We start from the raw sequence: 23,987 nt of genomic DNA, 5'->3' as shown, positions 1-23,987 counted from the left end.
GACTTAACTCTCTGGTTAGGGACATAGCTTTGGTGTCATGAAATTCTGAGTTTGAATTCCAGTTGTTTAAAGTATCTACATAAACTTGAGGAAGTTCAAAACAGAAATAGTGGTGATAACTAACATTTCTATGTGAACTATATGCCAGATTCTGTGCCAAGTGCTTTGCAAACATTATTTCAATTAAAAAACTCAAGCTTTCTATATCTTACACTTCATAATTATTAATTTTGTTATATAATTTCTCACAAGAATGTCTACTATAAAAAGTAGTAACAAGTAAGTTTTGATGGCACAGAAAGTTTTGAGACCAGCTGCTCTTCCCTCCCACCTCTCCAAGAAGCTTTTGCAATATCTTCATTTACCACTTATTCCACTATTTCACCTGAAATACTTGCTTTCATTGAGGTTTGCTCCACTCCTCCTCTTCTTGTACTCTATATAATCTCTCTTTGTTATAGTCCCCACCCCCAAAGCCTGCATTACTGGCCTCTGTTCCTTTACTCTTGCTTTCTCCACCACCTAAAGGATTACTTGCTTCTCTTCTTCCATTCAATAACATCTCTTCTTTGTAAAGAGAATGACCAGTTCTATCAGCCTAGAGATCTAATATGAACACTGTTTATATTAGCCTAACAGTTTAATATTTCATTATTCAAACCTCCCTTACTCTTGATTGATCTAAGAACTAAGGAGACTTAATAAAACATGATCAAACTGTTTCCAAGCACAGACAAATAAAGCACTGCAATGGCCATCAGCCCAGTTGCTTTTGCTATTGCCACAATAGTGAAAATTTTTAATAGTGAAAATTTATACAAGTAAAGAATGACAAATTAAGGTCTTGCTTGTTAAAATCTCTAATGGTTTCAAAGTGAAGTCTCATGCCTGGGCTCCAATGGTACACAGGTGTTTTCTTCACGCTCACCTACTGACTCACTTATCAGACTGGCTTGGAATCCAAGGAGCCAGTTCCACTTATGCAATTCTCAAACAAGCTGCCTTCTATAAACATTTAGAACTCAGCATCTTTCTTACTCCCTCTATAATGTGTGGCCTTTCTTAGGATATGAAAGTGTTCCACAGGAACTCAGAATATTCACCTCTGCTGCTTAACCACAGCTGCCTTTGCAACTTAAAGACATTTAAGTCCTCTCTGGGAATGTGAGTTTCCACCACAGCAGACCATGGGTAGTGATAGTTACATTAGGAAATAGTCTGTGCCTGAAAGGCTTCCCAAAAACATGAAGAGATTAGAAGCTCACTTAGGGATCTGTGGAAAAGAGAGCAGTCTGATTCACTCTAAATCTCACTGACTCGGCTCAGGTTTATAGCTGCTGGATCACAGACCATTCGAAACTCTTGGACTAAAATACAATTTCTTAATATAGTTGTGGGAAGACATTAACTCCCAGCTGTATTTAAAGTTTGCACTTTAAAGAGATTGCTCAAGAGTGCCATGCCCCTCTGTCCTCTGAGGAAGATAGATGAAGGGATCTCATCTCCTATAAAATCACAAAGTTCTGAAAGATGACAATATTTCCTCTTAAAAAAGACAAAGCATATGCCTCTGAATTATGAATTGCTTAGGGAAATCAAGAGATATGAACAGGTTGTTGTTATAAGTTGGGGTTAAAAGTTGACTGTTTATATGTCCTACTTCTCAGCAGTAACAGAATAACATGAAAAATGTCAAAGTCAAATGAGATTTGACCCAAAGGAATAAAAAGTCTGGCAGTCTCCGAGGTATTAGTGCTTTCTTCTTTCTTTCTACAGGTCATCCTGTACAGAACAATCCATACAATTGGAGACCATGGAAAAATTAAATCAGTTGAAAGTTTCAGAATTTATTTTGCTGGGACTGACCAGTTCCCAGGATATACAATTTCTTCTCTTTGTGCTTGTCTCAGTTATCTATATGGCCACAGTTTGGTGTAACCTTGTCATTGTCATTACAGAGTTTTACATCCCAAACCTGAACACTCCCATGTACTTTCTCCTGGGGAACCTCTCCTTTGTGGACATGATCCTTGCTTCACTGGTCAGCCCTAAGATAATTGTGAACTTTGTAAAAAAGCACAAGACCATTTCCTTTGCTGAATGCTTCACACAGATCTTTCTCCTCCACTTATTGGGTAGAGTCGAAATGGTGCTTTTAGTTTCCATGGCATATGACAGATACGTGGCTATTTGTAAGCCGCTACGTTACATGACCATCATGAACAAGAAGGTGTGTATTTTGCTGATAGTGACCTCACGGTTCTTAGGTCTCCTTCACTCGGGGCTTCAGATACCTTTTGTTGTGAACTTGCCTTTCTGTGGTTCCAACGTAGTGGACAGCGTTTTCTGTGATCTCCCCCTGGTTGCTAAGCTTGCCTGCATAGATACTTATATTGTGCAGATAGTCATTGTGGCCAACAGAGGAATGACCTCTCTGAGCTGTTTCATTATTTTGCTTATTTCCTACAGTCTGATTCTCATAACGATTAGGAGCCATTCTTCCACTGGGCAGTCCAAAGCCCATTCCACTTTGAGTGCTCACATCACAGTGGTGGTTCTTTCCTTTGGCCATGCATCTTCATCTATATCTGGCCCTTCAGCAACCACTCTGTGGATAAGTTTCTTGTGGTATTTTACACTGTTATCACCCCTATCTTGAACCCAATTATCTATACTCTGCGAAACAAAGAAATGAAGACAGCCATGAAGAAATTCTGGGGTGCTTTTGTGAGTTCTAGACATGATACTTAGATTAAAAATACAGTTTACATAGAAACAGAGTATTTTTAAAGTTTTTTTAAAAGGTGTTTTTTAAAAGTTGTTATTGATCCATACAAAGTAAGTCAATAAAACATGGAAAAATTATGAAAGTCAGACATTCAAGGATATTTTGGATGCAGTACAAACAAAAAAATTAAAAAGCCATTAGAATTTTTTAAATGAAGTTGACTGAATAATAACAGTTTTCAACTAAAAACTCACTTGTATTTAAGAGGAGTTGGTAAATACACGCTTTTTCTAAGTATTACAATAGTACTGATTGAAAGGAAAAAATAAAGTGATTCCTCAGAAAGTCTACCACAGAAAGTCTATTCAATCAGAATGATTTGATACACACTTTGGGCCCAAAATTGGTTCTCTCTCTTCTTAACAATATTAAAGTCTGAGTGAAAACTCACCTATGGCACCTCCTAAGAAAACAGTACCTCTGGTTTTCAGAATCTACCTATGCTACCAAAATAATTCATTTTTCTTTTTGCCCCCAAAATGAGAGTTCTTATAGATGCTTTTAAGGTTGTTAATATTATCAAATCTTACTCCTATCTTACTATTCCAAAATTTCTCAATTTCAGAAACTCTGTTCCTAACTCCAAAAATAAGATCTCAAAATTTAGAGGAAAAAAACCTGATTTGTTTTCCTTAAGAGTAATTTGAATTAAAAATATGTTATTTAGGAGTTCCCATCATGGCTCAGTGGTTAACAGATCCAACTTGGAACCACGAGGTTGTGGGTTCGATCCCTGGCTTCACTCAGTGGGTTAAGGATCCGGCATGCAGTGAGCTGTGGTATAGGTCACAGACTCGGCTGGGACCCTGCCTTGCTATGGCTGTGGTGTAGGCCGGCGGCTATAGCTCTGATTAGACCCTAGCCTGGGAAACTCCATATGCTGCGGGTGTGGCCTTAGAAAAGACAAAGACCAAAATAAAATAAAATAAAATGTTATTTAGTAATAGGAGTTCTTGTTGTGGCTCAGTGTTTAATGAATCCGACTAGGAACCATGAGATTTCAGGTTCGATCCGACCCCTAGCCTGGGAACCTCCACGTGCCGCAGGAGTGGCCTAAGAAATGGCAAAAAGACAAAATAAATAAATAAATAAAATAAAATAAAATAAAATAAAATGTTATTTAATAATAAATTTCATTCTGCGTGCTATTATTTTACAGGGAATTAATGTAATGACATTTGGATACCACCACATCACTACTAATTCCCATTAATAAAACACCATTCAGTGTAGGTTCTCTAGCTGTGAATTCGAATAGATTTATTTACTTGTCATATTGTACTTCCTGTAGTATATGGCATTGCTATATGAAATGAAAATCAGCAGGTATAGGAAGTGGTATTTTATCTTTTTAATACATCTAATTTTTTGAAAAGTGGACTAAAAGATTAATACATGTTTTTGGAAAGTTATTTCTATATATCATTTGATCGTAATCATAAAACTAGAATTTAATGATTACAGAAAACCTTGAAATTTTAAGGAAGAAATTACAGAGACAAAAGGAAGTAGGAAAATAATCTTCCATATTCACTCAATGAAAACAATCTGAATAACACAAAAACAGGCAAATGTTTTGATTAACAAATGGCAAAGTTGAGAACTAAATGACTTTTGTATTGGATAAGTCTTCATATTATGATCAAGCTATCTCAGAATGCATTGCTAATAAATTCCAAATTCTTTTTTATTTTTTCTTTTTTGATCTCCCCACAGCATATGGAGTTCCAGGGCCAGGGATTGAACCCAAGCTGGAGTTGTGACCTATGCCACAGCAACATCAATGCTGGATCCTTTAACCCACTGTGCTAGGCTGCAGAATCTAACCTGCATCCTGGCACTGCAGAGACACCGCCAATCCCATTGCACCATAGCAGGAACTCCAAATTCCAAATTCTTTAGAGATCATTTCCTATGATCCATGAAAAAAAAAAATGAAGAAATATTCCCATCCTACAGAGTAAGTCAAAAGTTTGTGGGCAATGAACGATAACTGAACTAAGAGCAGCATAACAGAGAATAACATGTTGATTCTACTCTAAGTGCACACACTTGATATCTCCACTACTACCCTGACAGTCAAAAGATATTTTGATATTTTTAAATATGTTTAAGAATAGCTAGGGAGGAGTTCCTCATATGTTGCAATGGGCTAAGAATCTGCCTGCGGTGGCTCAGGTTGCCATGGAGGTGCAGGTTCAATTCCAGGCTTGACTCAGTGGGTTAAAGGATCCAACATTGCTGCAGCTGCTATACAGTTCCCAAATGAGTCTCAGATTCATTTCCTGGCCCAGGAACTTCCATATGCCTTGGGTGCAACCATAAAATTAAGCAAACAAACAAACAGAAAAATAGGTAGAGAGCAGTGATAGGAGTTTTTCTGGGTCAGCTCCAACTATCAGAGAGTAGGAAAGAAGCCATGGAATTTAGAGAATTTATTTTGTCCCACAAAGGTCAGAATTCTATTTGACATGTCCAGATCAGATATTCTTACCCATTTCCAGAAGAAGAAGCACAGGGATAGCTTTATGCATAGACCACATACAAATATGCACATGTTTGGTGATGTTCAGTAGTGGAAGACTCCCTTCCCCCAAATTTTCACTCAGTATAGTCTGCCACATGACTGGAAATTCCACTACTTTTTGTCATTATTTTAGTGACATTTCTTTAAAAAAAAAACAAAATAGTATTTAAATATACAAAATTACAAATGGCAACATGTTTACTTGTCTTCAGTGATGCACAATATCACATCATGAGTCATTTTACTCCTTTTTTCTATGACAACAAACTGACAAAGCCCTAGGAAAGCGGTGTCCACTAGGTGAAGAGAAAAGATAGGAGAAAAGGTAGAGATGCACTGAAAAAACAAAACAAAACAAAGCAAAACAAAAAAACATAGGAGACAAAGTTCAACTTGTGTAACTGGAAAGCAGGTCTAACTATATGACATTGCACCTGGAAATTTGGGGTTCTTGTGGGAGTCCCAGAATCTGCAGGCACTGCTATTCAGTGTTAGTTAGCACTTTCTGAAAGGAACAAATTATTATCTCTTACTCCACAAAAAGGCTTTGCAAATATTCATAGCAGCTCAATTCATAATTACCAACACTTGAAACAACCCAAATGGGTCAGAAAATTGTGATATATCCATATGTTGAGCAATAAAAAGGAATAAACAGAGACAGAACATCCAGAATGGCTGTGTGAGAAGTTTGGAACATCACCTCCAACAAAAACAGCAATAAAACTCAACAAAATTTTCAGGAAAAAACAAAAATATTTTAAAGTATCTGGAAATGACTGGAAGACATACAAGCTGAGAAATTTTTTTTTCAAGAAAATCTGCTTGATTTTAGTAAGAAAGGAGGAATCTATGACATATAAGCCAGAGTCTTCTCCTATTTCTCCCAGTTCCATGCTGTGAAAGTTCTTTATTTTGCAGGTGAGGCATCCCAAAGGAACAGGAAGCTCACACTATTCCTTTAAGCTCCAGACCAGGAACAGAGATATTATTCTAGGAGAGGCCAGGGCAGTCCTTGATAACTGGTGGCTCCCTTCTCCCCTTTTGGCTCTGGCTCCATGCTATGGAAGTCTCCCCAGGGAAAGCATGTTAGACAGGAGGGCTTGTAAGCTTCATGGACCTGCCTGAAGGAGCTGCCTTTATTTGGAAAACATCATGGAAAATCCACATCCAGGGCCCATTATTTGAAACACAAAAATTATGATGAGAAAATATCTCCAACAACATTACTCCCCCAAAAGTGAAGAACTATCAAGGAATATTATGGAAAACTATATGGCAACAAAACAGATACTTTATAGGCAATGGATAAATACCTTAAAAACACAGGAATAGAGAATCTGAAGAGACATATAAGAACTAAAGAGATCAAATTAAAAACTTAAAAACTTCATAAAAAGAAAAGCCCAGGCCCTGATGGCTTCACTGGTGAATTCTACCAAATATTTAAATAAGAAAGACATTTTCCACAAACTCTTCAAGAAAACAGAGGAGTAGGCAATACTTCTCAACTCATTGTATGGGAGCAGTTTAACCCTGACACCAAAGCCAGACAAAGAGAGCACAACATAAAGCTCATAGATATGGACCAATTATATACTACATGTCAGAAACACACTTTAAAGACTTGGATAGGTTAAACATGAAAGGAAAAAGAAGAACAAGGGCAGAGGACTGAGATCACTCAACTTCAAAATTTACTGTAAAGCTATAGTAATCAAGACAATGTGACATTGGCAAAAGAATGGGACAATATCCGTGGAACAGTATAGACATCCCTAAAATAGACTCATATCAATATAGGCAACTGTTTTTGACAAAATAGAAAATATCACAAGAAAAGTTGTATTGTAATTATAATAAAAAAAAGTCTTTTCAACAATAGTGATGGAACAACTGGACATCCACATTCAAATCTAGACACAGACTTACACCTTCACAAAAATTAACTCAAAATGGATCACAGACTTAATATAAAATGCAAGCAATAAATATTCTACAAGATAATTTAGGAGAAACCATACATGATCTTGAAAATAGCAATGATGTTAGAAAAAATTTTACACAATGAAAGCAATTCTTTTACTGGTGAACTCAAATCAGTGATAAACACTCAATAACAAATATTTCCTATTTTCTATACTTACTGACATAATTGACTTAAAATATTGATTTCAGGTATACGATATTTCTTATTTTAAGACGATAAGTTGAATTAGTATTTTTCAGATTACTTCTAGTTATTTATTTACTTACTGCATAACCTTCATGTGTAAAGGATTATAATTTGACATCTGGATACATTACAAAGTGATCACCACCAAGTAAGTATATTTATCATCCACTACCATATAATGGGTAACCCGCTTGCCACTTAGTAACCACTAATCTGATTTCTGTACCTATGAGCTTGTATTTTAACTTTGTTTACTTATTTTGTTTTCTTATATTCCTCATGAGTGAAATCATATGGCATTTGTCTTTTTCATCTGATTTGTTTCCCTTAGGGTGATACATTCAAGGCCCGTTCACGTTGTCACAAATGCTATGATTTCCTTCTGTTCTATATCTGAGTAGTATTCCACTGTTTATTTATTTATTTTTGTCTTTTTGCTTTTTTTTCTAGGGCCGCCCTCCCAGCATATGGAGGTTCCAAGGCTAGGGGTCTAATCGGACCTGTAGCCACCCACCTACGCCAGAGCCACAGCAACACGGGATCTGAGCCGTGCCTGCGACCTACACCACAGTTCTCGGCAACACCAGATCCTTAACCCATTGAGCAAGGTCAGGGATCAAACCCACAACCTCATGGTTCCTAGTTAGATTCGTTAACCACGGATCCATGACGGGAACTCCTCCACTGTGTTTGCAAACCACATCTCCTTCATCCATTCATCCATCAGTGGACACTTAGGTGGTTATCATATCTTGGATATTGTAAATAAGGCTGCACGAACACAAGGCTTATATATCTGTCTTTCTGAGTTAATGTTTCTGTTTTCTTTGGATATATACTCAGAAGGGGAAATACTGGATCACATGGGGTAGTTCTATTACTAATTTTTTGAGGAATCTCCATATTGCTTTCCATAGTAGTTAACACCAATTTTATTTATTTATTTTTTGTCGTTTTTTTGTCTTTATAGGGCCGCACTTGTGGCATATGGAGGTTCCCAGCCTAGGGGTCTAATCGGAGCTGTTGCTGCAAGCCTACGCCATAGCAATGCTTCTGGGACCTATATCACAGCTCAGGGCAACACTACTGAGTGAGGCCAGGGATCGAACCCGCAACCTCATGGTTCCTAGTTGGATTTGTTTCCACTGCACCATGACGGGAACTCCAACACCAATTTTACAGTCCCACCAACAATGTACAAGGGTTTTCTTTTTCTCCACATCCTCTTCAACATATTTTTTTCTTTTCAATAACTATTCTAACATGTGTGAGATTATATCTCATTGTAGTTTCAATTTGCATTTCTCTAGAAATTAATGATGTTGAACATCTTATCAAGTGCCGGTTATCGAGCTGTATGTAATATTGGGAAAAATGTTATTCAGATCCTCTACCCATTTTTAAATTCTAAAAAATTAATTTTTTTTATGGCCACACTCGCAGCATATGGAAGTTCCTGAGCCAGGGAATTCCAGTCACAACCTTCTCTGCAGCTGAGGCAACACTGGATCATTTGACCCACTCTGCAGGCCAGGAATAGAATTTGCACTCACCCAGCGACCTAAGCCACTGCAGTCAGACTCCCAACCCACTGAGTCACAGCATGAACTCCATTTTAAAAATCAGGTTTTTCATTTTTCAGTTTTTGAGTTGTATGAGTTCTTCGTATATTTTGAATATTAACCTCTTCTCAGATATACAATTTGAAAATATCTTCTCCCATTTAGTAGGTTGTATTTTCTTTTATTTTTTTTTTGGTGATTTTGTTGCTGTGCAGAAGCATTTTAGTTTAATGCAGTGCCATTTGTGTATTTTTTCTTTTGTTGTTCTTGCATTCAAAGTCAGATGCATAAGAACATCATTAAGAACAGCATCAGTAAGGTGATGAAACATGTTTTCTTCCAGGGATTTTATGGTTTTAGGTCTTACATTCAAGTCTAATCCATTTTGTATCATTTATTTACATATATATATTTTTTTTTCTACTGTACAGCATGGTGACCCAGTTACATATACATGTACATATTCTTTTTTCGCACATTACGTGTACCATCATAAGTAAAGAGACAGAATTCCCAGTGCTACACCACGGGATCCCACTGCTAATCCATCCCAAAGGCTACATTCTGGACTATTTACCCCGAGCTCCTGTCCCTCCTAGTCCCTCCCCTTCCCCCTTGGCAACCACAAGTCTATTCTCCAAGTCCATGATTTTCTTTTCCATGGAAAGATTCCTTTGTGCCATATATTAGATTCCAGATATAAGTGATATCATATGGCATTTGTCTTTCTCTTTCTGATTTACTTCACTCAGGATGAGAGTCTCTAGTTGCATCCATATTGCTGCAAATGGCATTATTTTGTTGTTTTTTTCTATGGCTGAGAAGTATTCCATTGTGTATATATACCACATCTTCCTAATCCAATGATCTATCAATGGACATTTGGGTTAATTCCATGTCTTGGCTATTGTGAACAGTGCTGAAATGAACATGCAGGTGCATGTGTCTTTTTTAAGGAAAGTTTTGTCCAGATATATGCCCAAGAATAGGATTTCTGGGTCATATGGTAGTTCTGTGTATAGTTTTCTAAGATACCTCCATATTGTTCTCCATAGTGGTTGAACCCATTTACATTCCCATCAACAGTGAAGGAGGGTTCCCTTTTGTCTATACCCTCCTCAGCATTTGTTCTTTGTGAACTTATTAATGATGGCCATTCTCACTGGTGTGAGGTGGTATCTCATGGTAGTTTTGATTTGTATTTCTCTAATAATCAGTGATATTGAGCATTTTTTCAAGTAATTGTTGGCCCTCTGTACATCTTCCTTGGAGAAATGTCTATTCAGGTCCTTTGCTCATCTTTCAATTGGGTTGTTGGCTTTTTTGCTGTTGAGTTGTATAAGTTGTTTGTATAAGTTGTTTGTATATTTTAGAGATTATGCCCTTATCAGTTGCATCATTTGAAACTATTTTCTCCCACTCTGTAAGTTGTCTTTTTGTTTTCTTTTTGGTTTTCTTTGCCATGCCAAAGCTTGTCAGGTTGATTATGTCCTAGTGGTTTATTTTTGCCTTTATTTCTGTTGCTTTGGGAGACTGACCTGAGAAAACATTTATAAGGTTGATGTCAGAGAATGTTTTGCCTGTGTTCTCTTCCAGGAGTTTGATGGTGTCTTGTCTTACATTTAAGTCTTTCAGCCATTTTGAGTTTATTTTCATGCATGGTGTGAGGGTGTGTTCTAGTTTCATTGATTTGCATGTAGCTGTCCAGGTTTCCCAGCAATACTTGCTGAAAAGACTCCCTTTTTTCCATTTTATGTTCTTGCCTTCTTTGTCAAAGATTAATTTACCAAAGGGGTCTGAGTTTATTTCTGAGTTCTCTATTTTATTCTATTGGTCTGTCTGTTTTGGCACCAGTACCATACTGTCTTGATGACTGTGGCTTTGTAATATTGCTGAAGTCTGGGAGAGAGATACCTCCTGCTTGGTTTTTGTTCTTCAGAATTGCTTTGGCAATTTTGGATCTTTTGTGGTTCCATATAAGTTTTTGGACTGTTTGTTCTAGTTCTGTGAAAAATGCCATGGGTAGTTTGATAGGGATTGCATTGAATCTGTAGATTGCTTTGGGTAGTATGGCCATTTTTACAGTATTAATTTTTCCAACCCAGGCACAGGGAATATCTTTCCATTTCTTTACATCTTCTTTAACTTCCTTGATTAATGTTTTATATTTCTTGGCATATAAGTCCTTTACCTCCTTGGGCAGGTGTATTCCCAAATATTTGATTTCTTGGGGTGCAATTTTAAAAGTTATAGCATTCAATGTTTGTGAATGGTGCAAAATAATGATATAGTTTTATTCTTTTGCATATGGTTGTCCAGTTTTCATGAAACTCTTTAAAAACTTTTATTTCATTAAATTTTATTTTATATTGGAATATAGTTGATTTACAATGATGTGTTAGCTTTGAGTATACAGCAAATTGATTCAGTTATTTATATACTACACATATCTATTCCTTTTCAGATTCTTTTTTGATATAGGTTATTACAGAATAGTGAGTTCCCTGTGATATACAGTAGGTCATTGTTGATTTCCTAGTTTACATACAGCAGTGTGTATATGTTAATCCTAAACTCCTAAATTATCCCTCCCTCCTCTGTTCCCCTTGGGCAACTGTAAGATTGTTTTTTAAATCTGTAAATCTTTCCTTTTTGTAACTAAGTTCACCTGTATCATTTTTAAGATTCTACAAATAAGGGATATCATATGATATTTGTCTTTGTCTGAATTACTTCACTTTGTATGACAATTTCTAGATCCATCTGTGTTCCTGCATTATTTCATTCTTTTTTATTGATGAATAATATTCTCTTGCATATATGTACTACATCTGCTTTATCCATTCCTCTGTAATGGATATTTAGGTTGCTTCCATGTCTTGGCTATTGTAAACAGTGCTGCAATGAACATTGGAGTGCATGTATCTTTTTGCATTATTGTTTTCTGTGGATATATGGCCAGGAGTGGGACTGTTGGATCATATGGTAGTTCTATGTTTCATTTTCTGAAGAACCTCTATACTGTTTTCCATAGTGGTTATACCAGTTTACACAGTCTCACCAACAATGTGGGAGTCTTCCCTTTTCTTCACATCTTCTCCATCATTTATTGACTGCAGATTGTTTTTGGTCATGCCCATGGCATGCAGAATTTCCTGGCTAGGGCTAGAACCTGTGCCACAGCAGTAACCAGTGCCACAGCAATGACAACACTAGATCCTTTTGAAGAGAAGGAGACTTTTGAGCCAACAGGGAAGTCCTTTTGAAGACTCTTTGCTTATCTGGGATGCTCTTGATTTCTCCTTCAATTATGAAGGATGATCTTTTTGGGTAGAGAATGTTTAATTGTAGATTTTTTTCCTTTCAGCACTTTCTAACCTATGAAATTTCTGCTGAAAAATCTTCTGATAGCTTTACAAAGTTTCCTTTGTACATAATTGGTTGTTTTTCTCTTGATATGTTTAGGATTCTCCCTGTCTTCAGCTTTTACCATGTAAATTGTATTATTTCTCGATGGGGGCCTCTTTGGGACCACTATATTTGGGACTCTGCTTCCTATACCTGGCTATCTGCTTACTTCCTCAGATTAGATAATTTTTCAGACCCTTTCTCACAATCTTCTCCCTTTGGGACATCTGTGATGCATATATTATTCTGTTTGATATTTTCCCAAAGACCCTTACAATACCTTCACTTATTTTTTTTTTCATTTTGCTACCCTCTCTGAGTGGGTTCCACTGTTCTGACTTCCAGCTTGTGATTTATACTTCTCCCTCATCCAGTCAATTGTTGAACATCTCTGGTGTATTTTTCAGTTCTAGTAAAACTTCCATTTGCTACTTTCTTACTTTTTCTATGTCTTTGTTGATGTTCTCACCATGTTCATCCAGTCTTCTCTCAAGTTTGGTGAGCATCTTTCTAACCATTATTTTAAGCTTTTCTATCACATTGCTTACCTCTGTTTCATTTAGCTGTTGCTTGTTTGTTCATTTTCTTTTTTTTTTTTTAATTTCTGCTTTGTTCCTTTTGGAATATGTTCCTCTGTCTCCTCATTTTGCCAAACTCTCTGCTTGTTTCAATGCATTAGGAACATCAGCTATATCTCCAAGTCTTAAGTGGTGGTTTTGTATAGATGTCTTGTGAGGCTCTCAGGTTATACTCACCTAGGCATCAGAGCCAGGTACTCAAGGGTTGCCTCTTACATGGGCTACATGGATCCTCCTGCTGTGACAAAGTGATGGCTGTCCTTGTGGTGCAGTAATGGGTGAGGCTAATCCCTGGACTGGTCAGGGGTCATTGATTGTCAGGGCTATTGCTTGTCTAGCTCTCAGGCCTGGCCAAAATGTATGACTATTGTTCATCTTGCTGTGAGGCCCACCAAAGTGCAGGGGTTGGGGGGCACTCAATGGAGTATGCCCACTGGCACCAACAGCTTAGAGGAAGAATTTCATATAGCACCTGCTAACTCCAGCATTAGCAAGGCAGCCTAAGATTATAAAACTAGCTCCCACCAGTGTCTCAATCCCCAAGGAGTGTCTATTTAAAATATAGGCAAAACCTGAAACAAGAATCTCACTAAAGAATATGTATGGATGGAAAATAAGTATATGAGAAGATGTTCAACATCATACATCATCATTAGGAAATTGAAATTGAAACAGTGAGCTATCACCCTATACCTATTAGAATAACAAAATCCAAAACACTGACAATATCAAATGCTGGCAGGAATGCACAGCAAGAGGAACACTCATTTATCACTGATGGGTATGTACAAGCAGACAAAAATTCATCAGTGATATAGTAGACCTGAAAAACACTAAGAATCAATTTGACATAATTGACATTTACAGATCTCTATAATAACAATACATCAGAATACTCACTCTTTTGAAGTACACAGGGAACATTTGCTAGGTTAAACCATATTCTGGACCATAAAACAAGTCTCACTAAAATTTAAGGGATTCAGGTCATACAGAGATATGTACATCAATGTTCATAGCAAATTTGTTTATAAGAGCAGAAAACTAGAAACAACTCACATGTCTCTCAACAGATGGCATCAGTTAACACATTGTTGCATACACCTACAGTGGAATACTATCCAGCAATAGGAAGGAATGAACTATTGATACACATGATAAATACCAAAATAAGTACACTAGTTGAAATAAGTCAGACAAAAAAAAGTACATATTTTATGATTCAATTTTCATAAAACTCTAGAAAATGCAAACTAACATGTAGTAATAGAAAGCAGATTAGCAGTCCTCTGGGGACGGAGGAAGTGAGGAGGAAAGGGAAACAGGGACTATCAAGGAACACAGGAGAACTTTTAGAGGGTGATGGATATGTTCACTGTCTTTTTTTTTTTTTCTTTTTTGTCTTTTTGCCTTTTCTAGGGTCACTCCGGTGGCATATGGAGGTTCCCAGGCTAGGGGTTTAATCGGACCTGTAGCCGCCAACCTACGCCAGAGCCACAGCAACATGGGATCCAAGCCACATCTGAGACCTACACCACAGCTCACAGCAACACTGGATCCTTAACCCACTGAGCAAGGGCAGGGATTGAACCCGCAACCTCATGGTTCCTAGTCTGATTCATTAACCACCTCACCATGACGGGAATTCCCAAGGATATGTTCACTTTCTTAACTGATAATATTTTCATGGTTGGATACATACACCAAATTTTATACTTTTATTATTTTTTATTTAAGTATAGTTGATGTACAATATTATATGTTACAGGTGTACTGTACAGTGATTGATAATTTTAAAGTTTATATTCCATTTATAATAAAGTATTAGATTTATTCACTATATTGCATAATAAACACCTGTAGCTTATTTTATACATAATACTTTGTAGTTCTTATTTCCCTACTCCTATTTGCCCCTGCATCCTTCCCTCTGCCCACTGATAATCACTCGTTTATTATCTATACCTGTGAGTCTATTTCTTTTTTTTTAAGAAATACTCACTAGTTTTCTATACATTTAGATTCCATATACAAGTGATATCATACAGTATTTGTCTTTCTCTTTCTGAGTTATTTCACTTAGCATAATACACTTCAAGTTTACCCATGTTTTTCGAAGTGGCAAAATCTCATTCTTTTTTAGGACTGAGTAGTATTTCATTACACACACACACACACACACACACACACACAAAATCTTATTTATACATTCATCTCTCTTTTTTTTTTGTTGTTGTTGCCTTTTCTAGGGCCGCTCACATGGCATATGGAGGTTCCCAGGCTATGGGTCGAATCGGAGCTGTAGCCACCAACCTACACCACAGCCACCGCAATCTTGGATCCAAGCCGCGTCTGTAACCTACACCACAGCTCACAGCAACGCCGGATACTTAACCCACTGAGCTAGGCCAGGGATCAAACCCACAACCTCATGGTATCTAGTCGGATTCGTGAACCACTGAGCCACAACGGGAACTCCTATACATTCATCTCTTGGTGGAAATTTAGGTTGTTTCTACATCTTGGCAACTGTAAATAATGTTGCTATAAACATTGTTGCACAAGTACATTTTTGACTTAATGTTTCTAATTATTTTTGGATATATACCCAAGAGTGGAATTTGTGGGTCATATGATAGTCTGGTTTTAGTTTTTAGTTTTTTGGGACATTTCCATATTGTTTTTCCACAGTGGCACACAAATTTGCATTCCTATCAACAGAATACGAGGGTTTCTTTTTTTCTGCATCCTTGCCAACATTTGTCATTTGTATTCTTTCTGATGATAGCCACTCTGGCAGGTGTGAGGTGATATCTCAGTATGGTTTTGACTTGCATTTCCCTGATAATCAACAATGTTTAGTATTTATTCATGTGCCTGGTGGCCAACTGCATATCTTTTTGGGAAAATGTCTATTTAGGTCTTCTGCCCATTTGGTTGTTGTTGTTTTTAATTTTATGGCCACACCTGTGGCATATAGAAGCTCCTGGGACAGGGATTAATTCTGAGCCACAGCTGTGGCCCACACCACAGTTGTGACAACACCAAGTCAGGGATCGAACCCACACCTCTGTAGAGACCTGAGCCACTGCAATTGGATTCTTACTGTTCTATTCCTAATGGAATTTCTATGGTCTCTTTAATAATGGTGTGCCATGATGGGAACTCCTGTCTTTTGCCCATTTTTAAATTGGATTGTTTGTTTTCTTGATGGTGAGTTGTATGAGCTGTTTACATATTTTAGATATAAACCACTTTAAATATATGCAGTTTGTTGTATGTTAATTACATCACAATAAGCTATTTTAAAAATCTATAAGGTCAAAAAATATATTTTATACTACCTTCAATATTATTTTTTTTAAAAAAAATCTAAAGATATCTTAATAATTTGACACTCAAAGCATAACTATCAGGAACTCAAGTAATCATAGATAATGTTGAAACTAACCAGTCAGCTAACCAAGATTACCTGTCTATTTATAAAACATTAGACATTCATGAGAGCATCCATCCATATCAGGGTTTTCTATTGGTGGTCATATATCACACTTGTCAAGAGATGATTTCTCTTGATACTTGAGCTAAACCTTAATTGAATCTGTTTATTTAGAGATTAAGACTGTAGAAATGAAGACTGCAGAAGACATCTTCTTAGTAATTACAGGTTAAGTGAAAAGTAATTTAAAACGTCACTAATTCTTAATGCTTAGCTGCTTTACATGTGATTTTTTTCTTTATCCCTGTACTGATTATGAGGATATGCAAAATAAAGAGGTCCCAAAGAGATTTACAATGCAAATTATTTTCATGATTCTTGCTCTGTCCAAAACAGAATAGGGAAATTTCACCCAAGGGACTCCTTCTCGTGGTGAATAAATGTCAGACTGAGGGAACTTTCTTCCATAGATAACTGCCTCCACCCCAAAGTAGGTATTTTCTCAAGCAAATATCAGAAGAAAAGAGTAAAAAGTAATTTGGTCTTTGAGAAATTTGTGTTTATGGTAAGTTATCTCATATTCTCTGTGACTCTCTTCTTTAAAATAAGTAAAAAAAAAATTATATGTATGTTACATGCATGCCCACTATGCTTGGAGTTGAATATGGCTTATTTAACTTCTAATATTTAAAGAAATAATTCATAGAGTTTCTCCTCCTATTCTATTCCTACTGGAATTTCTATGGTCTCTTTACAAATAGTGGACACACCACCATAATGCTATGCCTCAGAAATGCTCTAAGTCTGCTTTAGGAGATCATGGTTCTTCAATTATATCACAGCTATTTAATTTTTAGCAACTTTCTGCTATCCTGGCTAAATGGCTCTTGCCATTTAAGAGATAAAGTGAGTTATAGCAGAGAGTATTGCACACTAAGATAACATTTAACATAGAGATAAAAGTTAAAAATAGTTATATAACCAGTGAGAAGTGATGTAAAACTCAGTTACTATGACATTAATAGGATTTAATAGAACTGAAACTCATAACCTGAGAAAAAAGGAAGGCAGCTATACAGGTAGAGAAAGGAACTTGGACTCTCCCTGTGTACCTCACCAAGTGTGCATCTCAGGCAATCTATTAAATTCTTTGAGTCCAAGTTTTTAAAATTATAAATATTGATAATCTCAAAGCTTTAGGATTATTGTTATAGACAATGACTAAAAGGACATTGTATCTAGACTAGAATGAAAAATATGTGACTATATATTAACACTTCAAAAGGAGTAACTGAATTTGTCTCCTTTCTCTAATTTTTCAATATTACTAAACCCAATGTTAACACCACCTCCTTTCGTGAAAATTCAACATGAGTTAGAAGATTTAAAAAGTGCTTTAAAAGAATGTGCGATTGCCTCTTGTAGGTCTCTTAAAATATTAAAGCCCTCCTAGACAAAAATAAACATGAAAGGTAAAATGATTTTTATGGTCATGGAAAGCAAGAAACAAGTACGATATTTCCCTTGCATCTGATAGAGTTGCTAGGCATCTGCTTATTAATTTAGATAAAATGTATTTTAAAGAAAATAGATTTTATATACTTTGCTTACAGAAGGTGGTTGGCAGTTAAATAAAATTGTTGCCAGCTGTAGAGCTTTAAGTTACATTTTAATGAATAATGAAGGAAAATAACTAATATTTATTAAACTTGCACTGAGTGTCAGAAAACTGTAAGTGCGTTCAGTATATTTTCTGACTTGAAGGCATGTCTCTTAGATTGAGTGCTCTCTTTTTATAGATGAGGAAATCAAACAGAAATAAATTTAGCTCAAAGTTACAAGGACAACAAGTAATAGAGTTCAGACCTAATCTGACCTAATTTAAAAGTCCATGGTTATTCTACTAATTATCCCAAGTGTTGGATTGATATTAATAGAGTAAAATAACTAGTCTACCAATACTGTGAAATAATAACTTCAAAACTGATTAAAGAACACTATAATTTCTTACTGGTAAATTGTTCCCTAGCAATGTATATATTCATCTTTTAGCAAATTCCTCTCTCAAACACCGTTGAAATTTTGATTTTGCTATTAGCTATCTTCTATGTCTCTTATCCCAACAGGTGCAAAACTAATTATAGAAAAACTAATTCTGGAAAGATTTATCTTGACAAAAATTCAATTTCAAGGTAAAGATCAAATTCTTCAAATTTCTCAGAGGACTTAAATCTATTGGGTGTAACATCAGGATATTTTCTTTTGAAATTAAACAAATCTATCTTATGGAGGATGTATTTATTTGTAAGTTGTGAGACTACTATGACATATTCCCCTTTTCACAGCAAAAGTGTAATCTCCCTAATTTCTTTTAGAAATTCTTTTTTTGGGGGGGAATTCCCTTTGTGGTACAGTGGAAACGAAGCTGACAGGTATAGATGAGGATGCAGGTTTGATCCCTGGCCTGGCTCAGTGGGTTAGGGATATTTAGCATTGCCATGAGCTGTGTTGTAGGTTGGAGATGCAGCTCAGATCTCAAGTTGCTGAGGCTGTGGGGCAGATCAGCAGCTGTAGCTCTGATTTGACCCCTAGTCTGGGAACTTCCATATGCCATGGGTGTGGCCCTAAAAAGCAAAATGAAAAAAGAGAAATTATTTTTTTCCCATGTTTTATCTATGCTTCTGAGTTCTCTTTTAAGGGGAGGGGAAACTAGTGCTCAGGATGAGGTAATGGTTTTCCTTGTTCGCCTGCTCTCCTTGGCACCACCCCTGCAATTTCAAAGGATAAAAGAAGATGAAACAGCCAAAAGTAAAACAAATCCAAGGGAAATAAATAAAGGGGGAAGAGATATACGCAATTATCTTTCCACCATCCCTTTAGAGAGGAATCCTCAATATACTTAAGGATGAATATAAGCAATATCATTATTCTATTGGAAGGTGAATAAGTGGTGATTTCTGAAGTTTAACTTCATGTTCAGTCAGTACTGATAGTCAAAGACATACTTTGCTTACACGTGTCTGTACCTTATTTTCATTTTAAAAAATATATTTTTAACTTTTATGGTAGTATTTCAAAACCTAGTGATTCCCTAGAATCCATCAATATAATTGAAGTTAAATATTTTCTTTTGATAAGCTTGCATTATAAGGAGCTTCCATTCAGAGTTCATCAAGTCAGAACCTGAGCCTGATTACCTTCCACATTGGTTAATTCTTTTCTCCCATAAATCTCCACTGACATTTTTTTTCTAATTTAGTTTATTAAATTAATTCCATTTAATTGTGATCCTAACCAAAGATAAATATGTGCCTGATTGTGCATTTGAATTATGCCATTGTATTCACTGTATGGCTGTCTATGTAGCTTCTCTCCTAAAGGTTTTTCCAACACATATTTTAGAATATTAAGCTAAAAATCTAACTCTATGTCTTAAAGAAGAGGTTCAACTGAGGCTTAAGGAATCATTATGCATAATATAGAAAAATTATAATTTTGTGCCAGATCATTTGTTTTGAATTTCAATTTCTGTTCACCATCATCTTCCTAAGTAGATGACTTAAGTTTTAGCTACTAAGTTATAATGACTGTTGGTGGTAGGGTACCAAGTTTCTTTTCACTAGATTAATGGACTGAAGCTAGTCATGGAGTAATGAACTGAAGCCTTTCATTTTGCTTTCACATTTCCTCCTTGTGAAAGTGCCCTCTCAATCATTTACAAGACTCCCATCTTGGAAAGTCAGTTGTAGACATTTACTTCTTTTTGTGGCACAGTACCATGAGCATTTTGCCAAGATTTGTCTTCACAATTAACTTTTCACTTTCAGATATTGATCCCAGATTTCAACGACAGTTAAACTTCATTATGATAGAATTTCAGCCAAAATTTTAAAATTACATATCTTTCCCATTCTACTAACTGACAATCTATCCTTCTCTCTAGCTTCTTTTAGAGAACACACTGAATTAAATGGATACAGGAAATCTGTCTATAGTGTCAGAATTTGTGCTTCTGGGACTTTGCCAGTCATGGACTATGCAGGTCTTACTCTTACTGATATTTTCTACCCTTTTCCTGATGATCATATCTGGAAATATCGCCATCATGATCTTAGTCACCATTGACACCCATTTGCATTCCCCTATGTATTTCTTACTGGCCAATCTGTCCTTTGTTGATATGTGGCTTTGTTTGATAACTACTCCTAAGATGATTACAGATTTTGTCAGAGAAAAAAAGACTATTTCCTTTGGAGGCTGCATGTGCCAGGTCCTCTTTGTACATTGTTGTGGAGGTGGTGAGATGGTGCTATTGGTGGTAATGGCCTATGACCGCTATGTGGCCATCTGCAAGCCTCTCCACTATTTGACCATTATGAACGTGCAAAAGTGCATTTGGCTTGTGGCAATTTCCTGGACCATTGGCTTTGTGCATGCCCTAAGTCAAATGGCTGTGATTATGCAATTGCCTTTTTGTGGCCCCAGGGAAATTGACAGCTTCTTCTGTGATATACCACTGGTCATCAAGCTTGCCTGCATAGATTCCTATAACTTGGGAATATTAATGAATGCTGACAGTGGGGTTCTGACCATGACCTGCTTCATAGTGTTGCTGATATCCTACACGTACATTCTTTTTACTGTTCGTCGAAGCTCTAAAACTGGTGTATCTAGGGCACTCTCTACCTGCACTGCCCACCTCACGGTGGTGGTGCTCTTCTTTGGGCCCTGCATCTTCATCTACGTGTGGCCACTCAGCATCACCTGGGTGGACAAATTTCTTGCTGTGTTTTACTCTGTCTTTACACCTCTCCTAAATCCAGCCATTTATACCCTAAGAAATAAAGAGATAAAAAATGCTCTGAAGAGATTCAAAAGCTACTACATGCATTCCAAGGAAAATATTTAATGCCTAGAAACCTCACTGTAGGCCCTTCAAATTTAAAATACATAGACCTTATAAAATAGGGTGAAAATTCTAGGCACTCAATTTATATCTACATGTTATGGCTATTTCCAAGTGCAAGAATAGGGCTAATATAATTCAAGGAATTTCAACTTTATTAATCAACCAGTAGAACACCTTGAAATATTTCCCTTTCATTCCAGCACTAATGATTGTTCTCTATGAAGAGACTGTCTAATCAGTCTTCCTATGCCTTTAACTACATTAACTGAGAAGCTGAAATGCTTGATAAACTTCTCTTGAATCATCTCCTAACTCCATTTCTTTCTGTAACATTGAGTCCTCCTGTCAAACCTTTCACTTAACCTCTTATCGAGAGGCAACTGAATTATTATTTAACTCAACCCTCTATACAAATACCAATGAAAAGTAGTAGGGGGAAAATAAAGAGAATGAAATAACAGTGGAACAGTACCTAGGGAATAAAGTGAAAGTTTGAATAACAGCAGAGGTTATTCTGTGTTTGGTTTCCAATAACTCAATAAAAGTAAAAAACAAAACAAAACAAAAACAAAAACCATAATATTTATGCTTTGAATCATTATTAACCATTTGTATAGAAGTTCAGAAATGTATGCTCATTAATAGCCAGGGCCATGCCTTACCTGTTAAATTCTTGAATGTGCAATACTTATTACAGCAGTTAATACATAATAAACATTCAACAAATATATTTTAATTTATATATAAAGGATGATTTTTTCATTCAACTACCCATATCATTTATTCATCACAGTGTATTAAAATAATATTTTATCATTAATTAAAAATTCCTAAGAATTTCAAATTATAAATGAAATTTACTTTATTCTAGAATTAATAAATTAAGTAGATTGAATTTCAGTTATATAAATCAGCAATAAAATTCCTAAAATAAAAATATGGCACATTTAGTTTTTATTTCACTTAATGTGGGAACAAAATAGAAAAAAGTGGCAGAAAAATAATAATAACATAATGTACTTATCTAACAATGAAATATCAGAAAGAGAAAGTTGAAAAAAAATCTCTTTTAAAATTGTACTAAAAATCAAAATATCTGAAAATAGACATAACCATGGAGGTGAAAGACTGATATGCTGAGAACTGCAAAAAACTGATAAAGGAAACTGAAGCTGATTCAAAGGAATGGAAAGACCCTATATTCTTGGGTTGGAAGAATTAATATTGTTAAAATGGCCATACTACCCAAAGTAATCTACAGCTTTAATGTGATCCCTAGTAAAACATCTTTGACATTTTTAACAGAACTAGAACAAATAATCCTAATATCTACATGGAACCACAAAAGATCAAGAGTTGCCAAAGTAATACTGAGGAAAAAGAACAAAGCTGAAGGCCATAGCCCCTCTAGACTTCAGAGAATACTATAAAGCTACAGTAATCAAAACAGTATGGTATTGGCACAAAAATAGTTACATAGATCAATAGAACAGAATATAGAGCCCAGAAATGAACCCACATGCCTATGGTTGATTTATCTATGACAAGGGAGGAAAAAATATACAAAGAATAAAAGACAGTTTTGTCAACAAGTGGTACCAGGAAAGCGGGACAGTTACATGTAAATCAATAAAATTAGAATACTCTCCCATGCTACATACAAAAGTAAACTCAAACATTGTTTAAAGACCTAAATATAAGACCTGACACTGTAAAACTCCTGGAAGGGAACATGGGCAAAACATTCTTAGACATAAACAGTAGCAGTATTTTGTTAGATTAATCTCTCAAGGCAAAATAAATAAAAGCAAAAATAAACAAATGAGGCCCAATTAAACTTAAAAGCTTTTTCACAGAAAAGGAAAATACCAACAAAATGAAAAGATAACCCACAGACTTGGAGAACATATTTGCAAACAACTGAATGACAAGGGGTTAACATCCAAAATATACAAAGAGCTCATGCAATTCAATATCAAAACAAACAAACAAATATAAAATCAATTTAAAAAAAGACAGAAGATCTAAATAGGTATTTATTCAAAGACACATAGATGGCCAACAGGCATATAAAAATTCTCAATATCACTATTTATTAGAGAAATGAGAATCAAAATCACCATGAGGTATCACTTCACATTGGTCAGAATGTCTATCATCAAAAAGTCTACAAATAATAAATGCTGGAGAGGGGTGTGGAGAAAAGGTAATGCTCCTATACTATTGATGGGAATGTAAGTGGGTACAGCCACTATGGGAAACAGTAAAGAGTTTTCTTTAAAAACAAAAATAGAATTGCCAGATGATCCAGCAATCCCACTCCTGGGCATATATCCAGAAAAAATGAAAACTCTAATTAGAGAAGATGCATGCACACCTATGTTCATAGCAACACTACTTACAAGAGTCAAGACATGGAAACAACCTAAGTGCCCATCAATAGATGACTGGTTTAAGAATATATGATATATATATAATGGAAAGTTACTCAGTCATAAAAAGAATGAAATATTGACATTTTCAAGCAAGATGGATGAACCTAGAGAAAATCATACTAAGTGAGTCAGAGAAAGTGATTCTACACAATATTATGTGCTATC

The 23,987-nt window shown here is 35.9% G+C and overlaps 2 protein-coding genes and 1 long non-coding RNA gene across 3 annotated transcripts in view; 2 read left to right on the top strand and 1 right to left on the bottom strand.

The window, feature by feature from the left end:
- Positions 1–23,987, bottom strand: part of LOC146401733 (uncharacterized) — a 279,104-nt gene that overhangs the window by 19,039 nt on the left and 236,078 nt on the right. The window lies entirely within an intron of this gene.
- Positions 1,746–2,751, top strand: LOC146401739 (olfactory receptor 4K17-like). The gene is given in 2 exon segments (XM_084970436.1): positions 1,746–2,564; positions 2,567–2,751. Coding segments are annotated over 2 exon segments (936 nt in total). The 5' UTR covers positions 1,746–1,813.
- LOC146401738 (olfactory receptor 4K14-like) lies at positions 20,446–21,387 on the top strand. Its single transcript, XM_084970434.1, has one exon. It carries the CDS (start codon positions 20,449–20,451, stop codon positions 21,385–21,387), a length of 939 nt encoding a protein of 312 aa, XP_084826560.1. The 5' UTR covers positions 20,446–20,448.

This window comes from Sus scrofa, chromosome 7, assembly GCF_054392235.1.
Source record: "Sus scrofa isolate SSC_HxYL_T2T_F1_AM1 chromosome 7, Sscrofa_HxYL_maternal_Yorkshire_Landrace_v2.0, whole genome shotgun sequence".
NCBI classification, from domain to species: domain Eukaryota; kingdom Metazoa; phylum Chordata; class Mammalia; order Artiodactyla; family Suidae; genus Sus; species Sus scrofa.
The sequence above is the reverse complement of the archived record's forward strand: the minus strand, read 5'-3'. Positions and strand labels throughout refer to the sequence as shown.